Source organism: Arachis hypogaea, chromosome 15 (assembly GCF_003086295.3).
Source record: "Arachis hypogaea cultivar Tifrunner chromosome 15, arahy.Tifrunner.gnm2.J5K5, whole genome shotgun sequence".
In the NCBI taxonomy this organism is placed as follows: domain Eukaryota; kingdom Viridiplantae; phylum Streptophyta; class Magnoliopsida; order Fabales; family Fabaceae; genus Arachis; species Arachis hypogaea.
Window position 1 is genome coordinate 5,802,965 of NC_092050.1, and position 16,716 is coordinate 5,819,680.

A 16,716-nucleotide genomic window follows, 5' to 3' on the forward strand; every position below is an offset into this window, starting at 1 on the left:
GAGAAGCTGACGCCAGAAATAAAGATTTTATTTATATGCAAATTGCTGATTAAGCTCTCGCCTCACAGCATACAGTAAACAGTATTTGGGGGGGGGGGGGGGGGCGGGAGAGATAAAAGGGCAAGAAATGACTGCAAAGAAATGAGAAGTTCACTGCATAAACCAATGCAAGCTTAAGAACCTGCACCGAACACACGGATTCTCTGTTCAATTGGAACCCGGCAGCAGGGACAGGTAGCTTTGCCCTTCCTCCCATACTCCTGGCTGCAGCTACCACACATAATTTGGTGTGCACACGGCAAGAAAACAATTGAAACTTCGTCTCCCTTGCATATGATACATTCTCTAGCACCGTTGACTTCTTCTTCAAAATCCTCAAGATTGTCTAATTCTTTAAGAAGCTTTGTGATTGTCTCCCTTTGGGGCTTTGCAACATCAGAATTACCTGTCCGTGAAGCTTTTGATTTCCGATGCTTATCAGCAGATCGAGAAGATACTTTAAGGCATGAAAGCTCCTGCTCAAGCCTCAGGAGATCATCCTTGCGACGTTGGAAATCTATCTCTATCTTCAGGCGTAAAGCCTTAAGATTTCTCTTACTGTCAACCTCAGCTGCTTCCTTGCTATGGCGTTCCTCCTCAATTAGTACCAGGGCTTCCTCTTTAGCCTTCAACTCTTCCCTGACCTTGACCTGTCATAAGTTATTATTCAGATTCAACTATTCAGAAGAAGCATGTGCTTGGCAATGAACATTTGTATTAAATAATTTCAGTAAAAAGCATGCATAAACAGAAAATTTCAAAAAGTTCAGCCCAAAAAATGAAGTTCTCAATTCATAGCATCAGCATCAGACTTAGCAGAACGCTGCAAATTCATAGCTTAGTCATAGAAAGGACTTGAATATAATCAACAGACAGAAAACTCAGGTATAGCTAATTAGCAAATAGCAATGAGGAATAACCAAATAATCTACTTCCAGAATTACGAATCAGAGAATACCTGTGTTGCAAATAAATATAATTAAGAAAGCTAAGAACCGATATAAAATCATGTACCCTCCAACAATATCTGTACAAATACGTAAGATGCTATACCTTGTAGGAGCAATTCTCCACAAAAGTGATCAATTCAAGAACACTAGTACAATTAGTGAATTCAAATGGATTCTACTGCATAAACCTGTAATATACAAATACGATCCTACAAATGAAAGACATCATAAACAATAAGGTTTCAAAATCACAATGTAGTTGTAGACAACAAATTCAAGTTAGATCCACATTCATTTGTTCAGGTTAAAGTCCAAAGTCCTTCATGCAGAAAATATAGATTTCAGTATCACAATAGCAAAAAACAAACACCACACCACAGGTAAACAAAATTCCTTTTAATGGGGCCTGAGTGTGAGCATTGTCTATAAATAAATAGATTAGAGGTGGGAAAAGAGCAACCTCAGCTTCTTTCTGACACTGTCTAATCCGAGCCAATTCTTTTTCAATCTCCACTATCTTCTGTTTTTCATCTGAAATCTCCTGTTGTAGCTTTGCTATCTGTTTTTCCCAAGCAAGAAGCCTCTTTAAACACTTTTTCTCCCTTTTCTCAACCTGTGTACAGTTTTTGACAGACTCTGATGCACTCAATTTAGAAGCCTCCAACTCTGCTCTAATTTCTGCATTCTCCGTCTCTAACTTTTTGACAGTTGAATTCGCCTGATCAACTTCACCACTAGTCTTCCTCAATGCCTCCTCCATCTCTAATAGTTTCTTCATTGTCGCGTCGTCGAGCGCTTGCTTGCCTTTCTTTAACTTCTGAGCCTCCTCTCTTTGGCTTTCCATCCTCAACATTTTCAACTCAGCCATATCATTGCTCAGCTTTGTAGCTGCTTGCACTGCCCTCTCATGAGCCCAATCCTTTCGGACCTTGAGCTCTTTCTCGAGATCCTTAACCTGATTAAACAGAGCAAGTAACACCTCATCCTTCTGATCCTCTGCAAGAAGCTTCATACAATCATCGAGATTTAGCTCGCGAAATTTATTCATCATGGAGGTAACAGCATCCTCTGCCGGCCCAGTGCTACCAGCGGGAATGGCTACGGCTTGTGGCTGCGGCAACTGTTTTGAGTGAGCCTTAAAACCAGCAGCGCACAGTGCAACATTTCTTTTCAACAAGGACTTCATCGAAGGAGAAAGATTAAACCTTTTTGGGAATTCAATATCTCTCTGCAACCGCAAACTCATCTCATGGCCGCAAGCGAAGACCAAATTAAAATCCGGAGGTCCCCCTCGAGACTCACAAAAATGTGGAGATGGAGACACAACACCAACTGCATTGTCACCAGTGTTGGTGGTAGTAGTAGTAGCAGTAGTAGTAGCAGTACGCGAAGAACAACAAGTACATTCATTGTTTGCAACCGGAACCTGAATTGTGCTAGCCTTTCCGACATGAAAATCAGTGACTAGCAAACACCACAATGCATCACCCTTAGTCAAATTGGGCCTCAACTGCTGCAAGAGACACACCATAGCAGCAAGAGAATACGCCTCCAATTGCATCAAATCGGTGAAAACAGGCATAGTGTCATCGCTACCCTCCAAATTGCCGTTGCTTTTGAGATAAGCCAAGGAATTGTTGAGTATGTTCTCCAGCGCATCGACGCCGCCGAAACAATGGCCATTGTTGAGGACCGCCTTGAGAGCTTGGTCCTCGCTGTAGCCCATGGACACGATCTTGGAAACTACGTCAGCGTAGACGATCTCCATGTTCCTCAAGAGAAGCTCTTGGAGCTCGTCTTCGGTGCAGAAACCCCAGCTGTAGGGAGGAATGTTAGGGTTTCGGTTGGAATTGGGCGTGGCCACCGTTTTATTATGGCAGGAATCCGAATTGGAATTAGGATTGGGCGAGGATCGAGGTTTGCGATTGGTTCGGGTGTGCTTGTCTTTGGCCCTCATCCCTTTATATCCGATTATTCGTGCAATTTTTGGAAGAGGAGACTCTTGAAGATAGCAAGGAGAAGAAGAAGATGATGATCAAGAAGAAGAAGAGGAGCAGTAGAAGAAGTTGCAGTGATCAGTCGGTGAGTGAGTGAGTGAGAGAAATGAAGGGGGATTTTTGTGCGTTGTGTTCGTGCTTCGCTTCGCTTTTCCCTCCTCAAGAATAAAAAGTAGACCAATCCAAATTGTAATGGTGAGGTTTTAGGGTTTGGGTTTTATTTTTTTTTATAGGGAGTTTGGACCTGGGGTTTTGAATTACATGGGCCCCCATCTATACTCTTTGTCAATTTCCAGCCCTTCTTCTCATGCCCAACAATTTTTCTTATGTTTTTGTAGTTTTTTTTCCACCGCATCTCTACACCAATCTATTGTAGATTTGAATTTCATTTAAAGATTTGTCACTGATCAATAAATTGCTATATACACAAGGCAGAATTTTAACCTGCAATACTTGTTTATTTATTTATTTTTATTTGTTTAAATAAATTAGACAACCTCAATTCTAAACATCACAAACTCACACACACTATACACTCATCCACATATTTAAGAGTTCTACCACTATTTGGCCCTTGCCAAAGTTTGAAACTGGATATAACATATTAAGAGGCATCATATATTGCCACTTAACCTAAGCTACAGCTGCGATGTCACATTGAATGTGTGCAATGAATCCCAGCTTAATAAAGGTAGAAGTCCGTTCCATTTCCAAGCTGCTTGGCTATTACATTCTGATTTCTCTAATATAATTAATGTTATTATGAAAATATGATAAAAGTAGATAAATCATAGTTATCAGAATCGAACTGGTAATTGAACCGATCAAGTCATTGGATCACTGAGTCATTGGTTTAACTGGTGGATCACTGGTTGAACCAATTGACTCGGTACTATGCAAATAAAAAATAAAAATAGTCAAAAACCTAAAATTAAATTTTAAAAAATACATATTTTTAGTAACATTTTAAGAATAATTAAGTTGAATTCTATAAATAACTAATACAAAAATAGACATATAATTAGTTTATACTATTATATAGTATCTTAATTAGACACAATAAGAATAATAATCTATGAATTATATCCAAAGAATAATTTTAAGATCTAAATATTTTTATATAATTAAATAATTATATAAATTATTTTTTCTCAGAATAAATAATTTTTATTTTATTTTTATATTCATTATTATTTTTTATTTTAAAATTAATTAATTTGTACTTCAATTAAAAAATAATTAATTTAAAAAATATTGAGTTAAGTATTTTCATATATATATATATATATATATATATTATATATATATATATATATGTATTAGTTATAAAAAATGAAAATATATATTATAAAAGCATTAACAATACTAAAGAAACGGTTTAATGCAGTGGTTGTCAACTTGGTCTTCAATTTAGAAGACCGAAGTTTGACTCCTACTCGCTGCAATCCATTTTTCCAAATTTCTCAACCCGCATGCTGACGTCAGCATGACGTCATCAGCACGCAGATTGACCGTTGACGGCATCGGTTCGGTTCTGATCCGTGTGGGTTTTGACCGGTTTAAATCGGTTTGATCGGTTCGTACCGATTTTGACCGTTCCATTTTCTTAAGCGGAAAATATACCAAATTGGACCGATACAAGATTCGGTTCACCGATTTTTTGGTCGAACCGGCTGGTCCGATCCAGTTTTTACAACTATGAGATAAATAGGAGCAAACATTTAAATATGAGAATATAAAAAAGTTGTATCTTGATCATATTCTCACAATGTAACGAAATAAATAGTCATTTCTGGTTATTAATAATTTAGACGCTGATAAAATTGATCATACAAACAAAAATTAAAATTACATTTATGAAAAATAAATTATATTTGACAAAATTATTCAATCATACCTAATTTTTTTATTAATATCGTTAAAAAATGAATTAAAATACTCAAACTACCTCTGTCTTATTATCTTCCTCGTTTCAACTCTATCTTTATTTTTTTTTGACACCACCATTGTTAGCCATCTGAAAAAAAAAATTACATCATTCTAATTTCATTATTGTTTACGTCTTCTCCCTCACCACTATTATCTCCTGCATCTTCTTTTCATTTTTTATTCTCAAAAGAAAAAAAAAAGGAAAGTAAAACTCAGATCAGAAAAAAGGCAAGACGGAGCTGACGACAATCTTCTCTGACAACGCATTCTTCCTCCTTTCCTCCTTTCCTCCTTTCCTACTTTAACGGTTTTCTTTTTCAAATCTTTCCTCTCTTTCGTGTGTGGAGCTTGAGGTGGCAAAGGCATGGACTTTGGTGGAACACCGAGTGCTGCTGCACCATTCGCTATAGATGAGGGATGTGGTTTGTTTGCCCGTGATAACTTGGATTTAAAATATAATTGTAGCGTGAACATCTTTAAATTTGGGTCATAGTGTAAGAAAAAATTTAGTGTAAACTTATCAAACTTCATTCTAGGGGCCTTGAAAGCAATGATTTCATAAGGTTCAACCGCAAACAAAAGATATTGATATATTTTATCAAATGGTTGCACCTTCTGCTCATAAGAAGATATAAATCGGTAACTTGGTTTTGTTAGGTCTTCAATCTCAGGATATTCAATCTGAAAAATTAGATATTTTGCTTTGTCTCTGATCATATTGCTTTATCACTCGATATCCAAACCGACCAATCCTGACTGTTTTGCGAATGAAAACTTTGCGCTTGTGAGGTTAAGGTTGAGTTGGAGCATCTTTAGCTTCAGGAGCAGCATGCTTCGCTAAATTGGTTTGATGGCGTTTCCCTTGCATATGAGCCAAATTGGTTCAATGTCGGCGGCGATGGTTCTTGTGTGTATGTGCGCGGTGGTGGTTCAAGTCACCGCTGATGTGGTTCAATGTTGGTGGTGGTAGTAGCCGTTCGTGTGTCTGTATGGCTGGTTTGTTTTTAAGAACGGAACAGACAAGATACTGATAGGCAAAGATACAAAATTTTGTGTTCTTGTATTATGTTTGGCAATAAATTAAAATAAATTATAAAAATTCAATTTATTCTTTTTTTTTCATTCAAAAAATTTGAGATGAAAAATATAATAATAAAAAATATAATTATAAAAAATTAACAAGAATAATGAAAAAAATAAAAAGTAAGTTGTATCTCTTGTTAGTGTTTCTGTGTCTTTCCTATCAGGATGGACACAAAATACACTAATTCAGTGTTTCTGAATACATTGTCTCTGTCTATGTCTCATCTGTCAAACACAATTTTGTGTCTTTGTGTTCCTGTCTCAGTGTACTATTTCTGTAAACAAATACAGCCTATATGAAGTCACTGTTGTAATTTAATGTTGGCGGCAGTGGTAGTAGTTTGAGTCACGTTTTTGGCCTTTTCAATGTCGTCAGCGACGGTGTGTGTATAGCAGTGTGGTGTGTGTATGTGTGCAGCTGTGGTTTCGGCTACCGCTACTGTAGTTCAATACCAGTAGTAGTGGTGGTGGTTTGTCTGTATGTAAACTTGTTTTTTGAGAATGGTTAACAATGTAAGGGTGGTGGCAGTTATTATATAACCTAACGAGCATCCAATTTAAAAAATTAATATACACAATACAATTATTCCACAGGACAATTCAATTACTCTTAAACAATATAATCATCAAATGTTTAATTCTATATAAAAGTTTTTACTTAAATAACACAAACACAAATAAAATATTGTGATATAATGTTATATTTATATATCACTAAAATAAAATTAGTTTTTATATAAACAAAATTGTTAAATTAATAATTGACGATCTTAACTCAATGGTAAAGACTTTTTACATTAAGTGAGACGTCTTTTGCATTAATAAAATCTACTCCGCACTTAACACTACGTCACTACTTGCAGAATGAGATTGGCAATCCTATCTGACCAGATTGGATAGGTATACATGGGTCAGGCCACACCGGGTTTGGCCTAACAAAGACCCGACTCGAAATATATACCGGACTTAAATTTTAGACCCAAACCCAACCCTAAATCCGATGAAACTTACACACCTTCGAACTGGGTGAAGATCGAGTCTTTAGCATGTAAAAATCTTCAAATTTCTAACCATTATTTCACAATTAACGTAATAAAATTCATTTAAAAAATTATAAAAAGAAAAAACTTCAAATTTTCAATTTCTACTGTTTTGTTCTCTTCATTAATTGGTGAAGGATCTCCTTCTCCCATTGTTCGTATCCTAAACAAATAAAATCAAGAGTTAATTAGAAATTTCTCTTAATTTTAAGGTAAAAAATCATATACATCTTCATTAGAAGTTAATAGTTAAAAATTTATAAGTAATTTGGCATATTCGATTAAATTGATATATAAAAATTTTTTACTATCAAATATCATCTTATGAATTCTCCACCAAATTTTAAACCTCTAATGTCTAAACTATCTATATCCACTGTCCATAATTTCTAATGTTCGTCCACTCCAAAATCCCAACACTTTTATACACATTATAAAACACAAATCTATTTTAAAAACAAGACAAATACACACAATAAACACATAATTTTTCATTCAACACCATCATAATGTTCCTATGTTTTCTATTCTATCAAAATCATAAATTTTAATAATCAAAATTTCTAATAAGAAATTTCAATAACAGAAAGAATAATAAAGACTTAATCAAAATACTAACAGGAAGATGGTTACGATGGAAAAGTTGGCGGCGACGCTGTCAAGGCTTGAAGAGAAGGACTGAGAGGGGACTGAGATCTGAAGGTGGCACTGTGGCAGGCTTAGAGTGCGTAGAAGAGGGCTTGTGAGGCATAGAAGCAGTAAACTGAGTGAAGCTTGTGAAATGAATGCGTGCCCCCTAACTCAAGTAGCGAAAATTAGAAACTATGATCCCCCACCGGGCCGGCCCAGGTGACATGAGCTATGGTCCAGTCCCAGTTTCGTCTCCCATTTTGGTTTTATTTTTTTTCTTGGGTCATTTTCGGGCCACTTCGAGTCTGTGCCAACATGTCCCAAAAATCTTTGGGTCTGTGATGGATCTTTGGGTCGGATCGAGTCTTGTATACTCTTGGAATTAGATACTCACGGATAAGATATATGTTGTCACTCTTATAATAATGGTAGTGTTAGAGATAAAAAAGAAAGATTAAAGATAATAAGATAGGAATACTTTAGGTATTTTAATTCATTCTTTAACGAAATTAATAAAAAATTAACGATTGGATATTTTTGTCAAACATAATTCATTTTTTTATGGATATAATTTTAATTTTAATTTTTTAAGGTTAGTTTTATCAGCTCCTAAATCATTCATGGTAAGAAAATGACTATTTTTTTCAATAAAACACTTAGTAATTATGAAGATAGATTTTTTATTACATAAAAATAATATACAAAAATTCAATACAAGAACTAAGATAATGTAAACTTTGTAAAATTTGTGTGTCTTGAAATTTTTTCTTTAAGATTTATTTGTAGAGGAAGGTTTTAAAATAAATAATAGTAAGATATTATTTACATAACTCATTTACTAATTAGTTAAAATACATTATGAAAATCTATATCCTATTAGTTGATAATATTCCATAATCCATTATATATAATAACACTCTATACTCTATAATATGATGCATGATAATAATCATTTTATAACAAATATAAACTGAAAGATTCAGGCTGATGGATTAGGAATGGCAATTTTTTTTATGAAACTAGGGATGGAAAAAAGCTAGCAGCCTGCAGTTTGACTTAGTTTAGTCTGATTTGACTTGCTATAAAATAAGTACATATTTAAATTTTTTTTAAAAGTTTTAATATGTTAGTAGATCAGATCTAAAGTTATTAATTAATTTTATTGGCCTGTCAAACTTGATTAAATCTGTTAAAACATAATTAAATATATAAATAATTTATTATTATTAATTAATTATGAAATATTTTAAATTTATTATATTTTATTATAAATATTTTTGTATGTTTTAAATACTTTAAAAAATTAAAATATTTTATAAATATTAAATATGACATATTACATAAAAATATTTTTTTATTAAAAAATAATTTTTTAAATAATATTTTTATTCTTGTAAAATAAATTATCAGATTTTTTAATAGACTTTAAGTTAGACTAGATTAAATAACAGGTCAGATCTTAGGGGTGTTCACGGTGTGATTTGGTTTGATTTTAAGGAAAAAAGTCATCCGATCCGAACGCTTAATTTATGTGCGGTGCGGTTTGGATTGGATGAACTTTTTTTGAAAATCCGATCCGATCCGATCTAATTACAAGCGGTTTGGATTGGTTTGGATTTGCGGTTTTTAAATAAAAAAATTAAATATATATATAAAGTCTTAACATCAAATTTTAAATAACTAACAATGATATAACAAGTCTTAACAATATCTTAAAAAGCCAACAATAACATAACAATAGAAATAAAATTATAGGTTAGTTAAAATAAATAAATAAATAATATTTTGAACATAAAATATTTATTAAATAATAATAATACATGAATAATAAAAAAGTATAACAAATTGAACATGTTATAAGTATAATTGTAAATATAATAATAAAATAATAACATTATAGCATATTGTGCGGTTTGGATTGGATTGAATCGGTTATGAAAAATAGATTCGAAATCCGATCCAATCCAACGGTTTGCAAAAAATAGAATCCAATCAAATCCAAATTAGTGCGGTTTTAATCGATTTTCAATTTGAATTAGATTAAATAAACGGTTTAATTTAGATCAGTTTAAATTTAAATACTCCTATTAAATCTAATACTTTATAAATAACTTATAACAAACTATAAATTAAAATCAGGACAATTAACTACATAATAAATTAGGCCTGTTAAAAATAAAATCTAGCCTAACTTAACCTATTTTCGCTCCTAGATGACACAGATATCCACAAAAATTTATTCGTCGAAGAACAAATTTGAGAGCTATTTTCTCCCCGCTCTCGCGGGGGATGGATATATGTTTAATAAACGTGGCAAGGGACAAGTGGTGTGGATACCCTTTTAATTGTTTTTAGCTTTTTGTCACGGCCTTGGACACACTCCAACGCTACCGTGCCGGCACTCGAACTTACTCAACCTCTTGAGCTAAGACCAAGTCAGCCTAACCCTCAATACTTAGCAAGAAAGCTAAGAACACAAGAGAACACAAGAGAAAGGAAGCTTGGTGGAAAGAACACTTTATTGCTCAAGTGTTTGTTACAAATGATTCACACACACCCACACTAACTCTTACCTCCTATTTATAGCCATCCACCTCCTCAATGGATGGATAGGATTAAATCTAATCAATGGTCTAGATTAATCATCTAGAACCTTCTTTATAAATATCTATCCTACTACTACTTTCTAAATACTTCTAGATTGTTCCATACAACTCTTCATACTTTTATATCAATCCACACTCTTCTAGAATATTCCATGATCTTCTAAAGTCTTCTAGAACCTTCTAGGGTATTCCGGGACCTTCTAGAACATTCTAGAATGTTTCGGAACCATCTAGAGTATTCTCAAATACTCCAGAAAACTATACAAACACTGTTAAATCTAACCTTCTAGAAATTTACCGTGACATTCTCCCCCACCTAATGCGCAGACGTCCTCGTCGCGTTCTGTTCATGATAGCGCTCTAGGTGTTCTTGGAATTTCCACAGATCTTCACGAGCTTCCCAACTAGCTTCAGTTATCGGGAGCCCTTTCCACTTGATCAAATATTGAATACTTGGTGGTACCCATCTTCGTCTCACAACGCGATTAGCTAAGATCTCTTCGATTTCTTTATCGAAGGATCTAATCACCACAGGCGGAGCACGACTCGAATCACCTCTACTCGGTTCATCTTGGTCTTCGTGATATGGTTTAAGCATACTCACATGGAAGACCGGGTGAATCTTCATAGAGGGAGGAAGTTGTACTTTGTAAGCAACCTCCCCAACACGTCTAATGATCTCAAATGGCCCTTCGTATTTGCGGATTAAGCCCTTATGAACCTTGCGAAAGGCTTTGAATTGTTGTGGAAGAAGTTTGATCATTACCTTGTCTCCCACTTGATAGCTTGCATGCCTCCTCTTCTTATCTGCCCATTTCTTCATCCTCTTTGCAGCTTTGTCGAGATAAGAACGAGTGACATCTGCTTGTTCTTCCCAAGACTTAATCATATGATAAGCTCCAGGGCTCTTCCCTGAGTAAGAGGAAGAAAGAGAGTGAGGTGTAAGCGGCTGTTGTCCAGTCACAATCTCGAGTGGGCTCTTCCCTGTAGACTCACTCCTTTGCAGATTGTATGAGAATTGGGAAATGTCTAGGAGTTTTGTCCAATCCTTCTGATTAGCGCTTACAAAATGCCTCAAGTAACACTCAAGTAAGGCATTCACTCTCTCAGTCTGCCCATCGGTTTGAGGATGGAAGCTTGTTGAGAAATGAAGCTCCGACCCAAGGAGTTTGAACAACTCTGTCCATAGTCGTCCTGTAAAGCGTGGATCTCGATTACTAATGATGCTCTTAGGCAATCCCCAGTACTTCACCACATTCTTGAAGAATAGTCGTGCTGCTTCCTCTGCAGTGCAGTCAGTAGGGGCGGGTATAAAGGTAGCATACTTCGAAAATCGATCCACTACCACGAGAATAGATCCAAACCCCTCAGACTTCGGTAAAGCAGAAATGAAATCTAGAGAGACACTTTCCCACGGTCGCTCTGATAGAGGCAGAGGTTCCAACAACCCACTTGGTGTCTTGTTTTCAATCTTATCTTGTTGGCACACAAGACAAGTCTTCACATAACTCTCCACTTCATCTCTCATTTGAGGCCAATAATAAGAAGATTCAATGAGTGCTAAGGTCCTTCGCTGACCTTGGTGACCAGCTCACTTGGTGTCGTGGCATTCTCTTACCAACTTCCTTCTCAGATTTTCCCACTTAGGAACGTATAATCTTCTCCCTTTTGTGTAGAGAAGGTCGTTTTCTAACCAAAATCTTTTGGTCTTACCTTCTCTAGCCAACTCCACCAACTTCTTGGCTAATGGATCGTGATGCAACCCTTCCTTGATGGTATGCACAATAACTCCTTCAACCATAGAAATGGCCGCCAACTTAGCCTTGCGACTCAGCGCATCTGCTACCACATTAGTCTTGCCTGACTTGTATTCGAATTCGAAATCAAACTCAGCCAAGAAGTCTTGCCACCTAGCTTGTTTGGGGCTTAACTTCTTTTGAGTTTGGAAGTAGCTTGTAGCCACATTGTCTGTCTTGACGATGAAGTGTGAACCAAGCAAATAGTGACGCCAAGTTCTCAGACAATGCACCACCGCGGTCATCTCCTTCTCTTGGACAGTGTATCGCCTCTCTGTATCATTCAACTTGCGACTCTCAAAGGCAATAGGATGTCCTTCTTGCATCAGAACTCCTCCAATAGCGTAGTCAGAAGCATCAGTGTGGACTTCAAACACCTTTGAGTAGTCGGGTAGTGCTAGTACTGGTCCTTCTGTGATAGCAGCCTTCAACTCATCAAAAGTCTTTTGACACTCCTTTGACCATTCCCAAGAGTGGTTCTTCTTGAGAAGATCAGTTAATGGTGCAGCCTTGGCGGAGTATCCATTGATAAACCTCCGATAGTAATTAGCCAACCCAAGGAATGACCTCAATTCGGATACCTTGTTTGGAGGTTCCCACTCTTTGATAGCCTTCACTTTTCCTTGATCCATGCAGAGAGTTCCATCTTTAATGATGTGTCCCAAGAAGTGGACTTCGTCCCTTGCAAAGGAACACTTTTCCTTCTTCACATATAGGTTATTCTCTCGCAAGATCTTGAACACGGTTCGTAAGTGTTCTACATGTTCCTCCAAAGTATTGCTATAGACAACAATGTCATCCAAGTAGACCACTACAAACCGATCAAGGTAAGGTCGAAAGATCTCATTCATCAAGGTACAGAAGGTCGCAGGAGTGTTGGTCAAGCCAAAAGGCATCACCAACCACTCATACGATCCATACCTCGTGACACACGTGGTCTTAGGCTCATCACCATCGGCAATTCTCACTTGGTGATATCCTGACCTCAAATCTAGCTTTGAGAACCACTTAGCTCTACCAAGTTGATCAAACAAATCGGCTATCAAAGGAATGGGGTATTTGTTCTTGATGGTTACCTTGTTAAGTGCTCGATAGTCGATGCATAGTCTCAATGAACCATCATGCTTCTTTTGGAACAAGACTGGTGCGCCATAAGGTGCCTTCGATGGACGGATGAACCCAGCATCTAGCAAATCCTTGAGTTGCTTCTTCAACTCATCGAGTTCTGGCGGTGCCATCCTATAAGGTGTTGAGGCGGACGGCTTTGCTCCTAACTCCAATTCAATCTTGTGGTCCACCTTCCTCCTAGGTGGTAGTTGTTTTGGCAACTCGGGAGGCATCACATCCTTATTTTCTTCAAGGACTTCCTTGATTTTGGGAGGAACGTCTTCTCTTTCGGATGTTGACTCCTCTTGTAATAGAGCCAAATATGTAGTCTCTCCCTTCTTGAACCCTTTCTTGAGTTGCATGGCAGATAGTATCGGTGGTCCGCCAACTTTAGATACTGTAGGGACCATGCATGAAGACCCTTTCTCCATGACGCATACTACGTCGTAGTATGGCATAGGTATTATATTTGCTTTCCTTTGCAAATCGGGTCCGATGACTATTTTAAAATCGTCCATGGGTGCTACTGAGAAATCCACAAGGCCCTTCCAAGAACCAAGAGTCATCTCAACCCCTTTTGCTACTCCCTTAAGGGGTTTACCCTTGGTATTCACGGGTTTGAACCAGCCATTCTTTTCGGTGATCTTCAACCCAAGCCTCTTTGCTTCATCAGGTGTGATGAAGTTGTGTGTAGCACCAGTGTCGATCATAGCCATGACGGGTTTTTCATTGATAAAGGCTTTGACATACATCAAGCCTTTCTTTTCTGCAATGCTTGCCTCTTCGGCCTTCACAGCATTTATGTGTTGGATAGATCCAACACACTCAGTTACTTGAGTTTGAGCTTCTCGTTCTTCAGCGATAGATGCCAAAGTCCCTAGCTTGGGACAATCCTTCATTTGGTGTGGTCCCTTGCACACGAAGCATCCTCCTTTGGGCACGAAAGCCTTCTTCTTTTCTTCGTACTCTTTTTTTGAAGAGTATTTTCCTTCCTTCTTGGTTGAGAAACTCTTCCCCTTGTCTCCCCCACCTTTAGCAAAACTAGGCTTGGAGGAAGACTTGGGTTTAGAGTCTCCCCTATGATACTCAGTGAGTGATTCGGCCACCACGATGGCCTCATCGACATCCTTAACATTCCTTCTTTGTAGTTCTTGCTTTGCCCAAGGTTGGAGTCCATCAATGAAGAAGAACAATGCATCCTCTGATGCTAAGTTGGGGATTTGAAGCGTGAGAGTAGTAAACTCCTTTACGTAGTCGCTAATCGTACTCTTGTGCTTCAACTCCCTCAACTTCTTCCTTGCTTCATAAACCACATTCTTAGGGAAGAATTGTCTTTTCAATTCCCTTTTGAAATCTTCCCATGTGGCTATGTTGCAAGTACCCTTTTTCATATCTACGCACTTTCTCCTCCACCACAAAGTAGCATTATCAGAAAGGTAGAGAGCTGCAGTGCGTACCTTTATTGCTTCTTCGACCACCCCTTGGCCTTCAAAGTACCTCTCCATTTGCCATAGGAAGTTCTCCACCTCTCGAGCGTCCCTCACGCCCTTGAACTCCTTTGGCTTTGGGAGATCAATCTTTGTCATCTCCCTTATAATGGTTGGTCGAGATTTTGCCTCCTCGAACCAAACTTGAACTTCCTCAAATAGCTTCAAGGAATTCTCAAGCTTCTCTTCGATTTGGAGCATGTTTTCTTTGAAAGCATCTAGTTCTCCTAACACGTGAGCCTCGAGGGTCTCCTTGTCATGTTCTATCCTTTGGAACCGCTCATCCATAGAGGATAGAATATTTTCCAACATAGAAACTCTTTCTTCTAAGAAGTTAGGGTCCTTACCTCTAGGCTCACTTGAAGAACGTACCTTCTTGCCTCCCCATTGAGAAGGAATAGTATCCCTTCCCCTTTGTGACTCAACATGCTCCATGGTGATATTTGAAGCCATACCCACAAACCACTTGTGCTCCCTCTCGAACCTTGCTCGGATACCAAGTTGTCACGGCCTTGGACACACTCCAACGCTACCGTGCCGGCACTCGAACTTACTCAACCTCTTGAGCTAAGACCAAGTCAGCCTAACCCTCAATACTTAGCAAGAAAGCTAAGAACACAAGAGAAAGGAAGCTTGGTGGAAAGAACACTTTATTGCTCAAGTGTTTGTTACAAATGATTCACACACACCCACACTAACTCTTACCTCCTATTTATAGCCATCCACCTCCTCAATGGATGGTTATGATTAAATCTAATCAATGGTCTAGATTAATCATCTAGAACCTTCTTTATAAATATCTATCATACTACTACTTTCTAAATACTTCTAGATTGTTCCATACAACTCTTCATACTTTTATATCAATCCACACTCTTCTAGAATATTCCATGATCTTCTAAAGTCTTCTAGAACCTTCTAGGGTATTCCGGGACCTTCTAGAACATTCTAGAATGTTTCGGAACCATCTAGAGTATTCTCAAATACTCCATAAAACTATACAAACACTGTTAAATCTAACCTTCTAGAAATTTACCGTGACATTTTGCATCAAAGCTACACTTATAAAATTGTGCGAAAGTAATTGTTTTTATTTTTTAAATTTGTATATTTGCATTTAAATTAAGTTTGGTGTTGTAATTTTGAACATATTCTAATGCTATAATGTTAGTACTTGAATTTACTTACTCTCTTAAATTAAAACTAAATTAACTTAATCAATATTTAGCAAAAAAATTAAAAATATAAAAAAAATTGATAAAAAATATTTTATTACTAAAGTGTTTATTATAAATAATTTACATACATTAATTTAAAACTTTTATTCTTTATTTATAGTCATTTACTTTCTTGATAAACAGTTAGGATTAAATCTAATTAATAGTCTAGATTAAATATTTAAAATTTTTATTACAAATATTTTACTGACTACATTTATCTAAATACTTTTAAATTATTCTAAACCACTCTTTATACTTTTATATATATTTACACTTTTCTAAAATGCTATATGACATTTCAAAATCTCATAGAATTTTGTAGGATTTTTAGAATCTTCTAAAATATTTTAAAAATATTTTAGAACCATTTAAAATATTTTTAAAATTCTAAAATACCGTACAAATACCATTAAATACAATATTCTAAAATTTATTGTGATATTGAACTTAGAGTCTTTAATTTTTTGGGATTGATACTAGATTATTATAAAATTATAAACAAAAACAAGTTAAAAGAAATGAAAGATAAATAATATTATTTTAGAATTAATTTAAAAAAAACTAAAATATCCTTTAAAATTAAGATTATTTTAATTTGAATTAAAAATTTAATTTAATTTTAAAAGAAGTAAAATAAGCTTGTAATTAATTTTAAAAAGATAAAAATATCTTTTTGAGAGATTAAAGTTGTTTGGTTGTTTTAAAAATTAAACATTTATATTTAAATTAAAAAGATAAAATTATTATTTATGTATTATCTATTATATCTATTATATATTACTAAAATTAAATTTCTTCAATTAACAGCATAACTGACGTGATATGTTTTTGA

The 16,716-nt window shown here is 35.8% G+C and overlaps 1 protein-coding gene across 1 annotated transcript; it reads right to left on the reverse strand.

Moving 5' to 3' along the window:
- Positions 1 to 7: 7 nt before the first annotated feature.
- Positions 8 to 3,180, reverse strand: LOC112748011 (MND1-interacting protein 1-like). The gene is made up of 2 exons (XM_025796217.3): positions 1,450 to 3,180; positions 8 to 689 (listed from the first exon to the last, which is right to left on the reverse strand). Exons 1-2 carry the CDS (start codon positions 2,944 to 2,946, stop codon positions 174 to 176), a joined length of 2,013 nt encoding a protein of 670 aa, XP_025652002.1. The 5' UTR covers positions 2,947 to 3,180; the 3' UTR covers positions 8 to 173.
- Between the last annotated feature and the right edge of the window lie 13,536 nt (positions 3,181 to 16,716).

What these genes read in the sequence shown, in the direction of transcription:
- LOC112748011 (XM_025796217.3), bottom strand. Translation starts at nt 2,946, where the DNA reads ATGAGGGCCAAAGACAAGCACACCCGAACCAATCGCAAACCTCGATCC. An exon ending in AGTGTCAGAAAGAAGCTGAG is followed by an intron (nt 690 to 1,449) that starts GTTGCTCTTTTC and finishes AACTTATGACAG; the next exon opens with GTCAAGGTCAGGGAAGAGTT.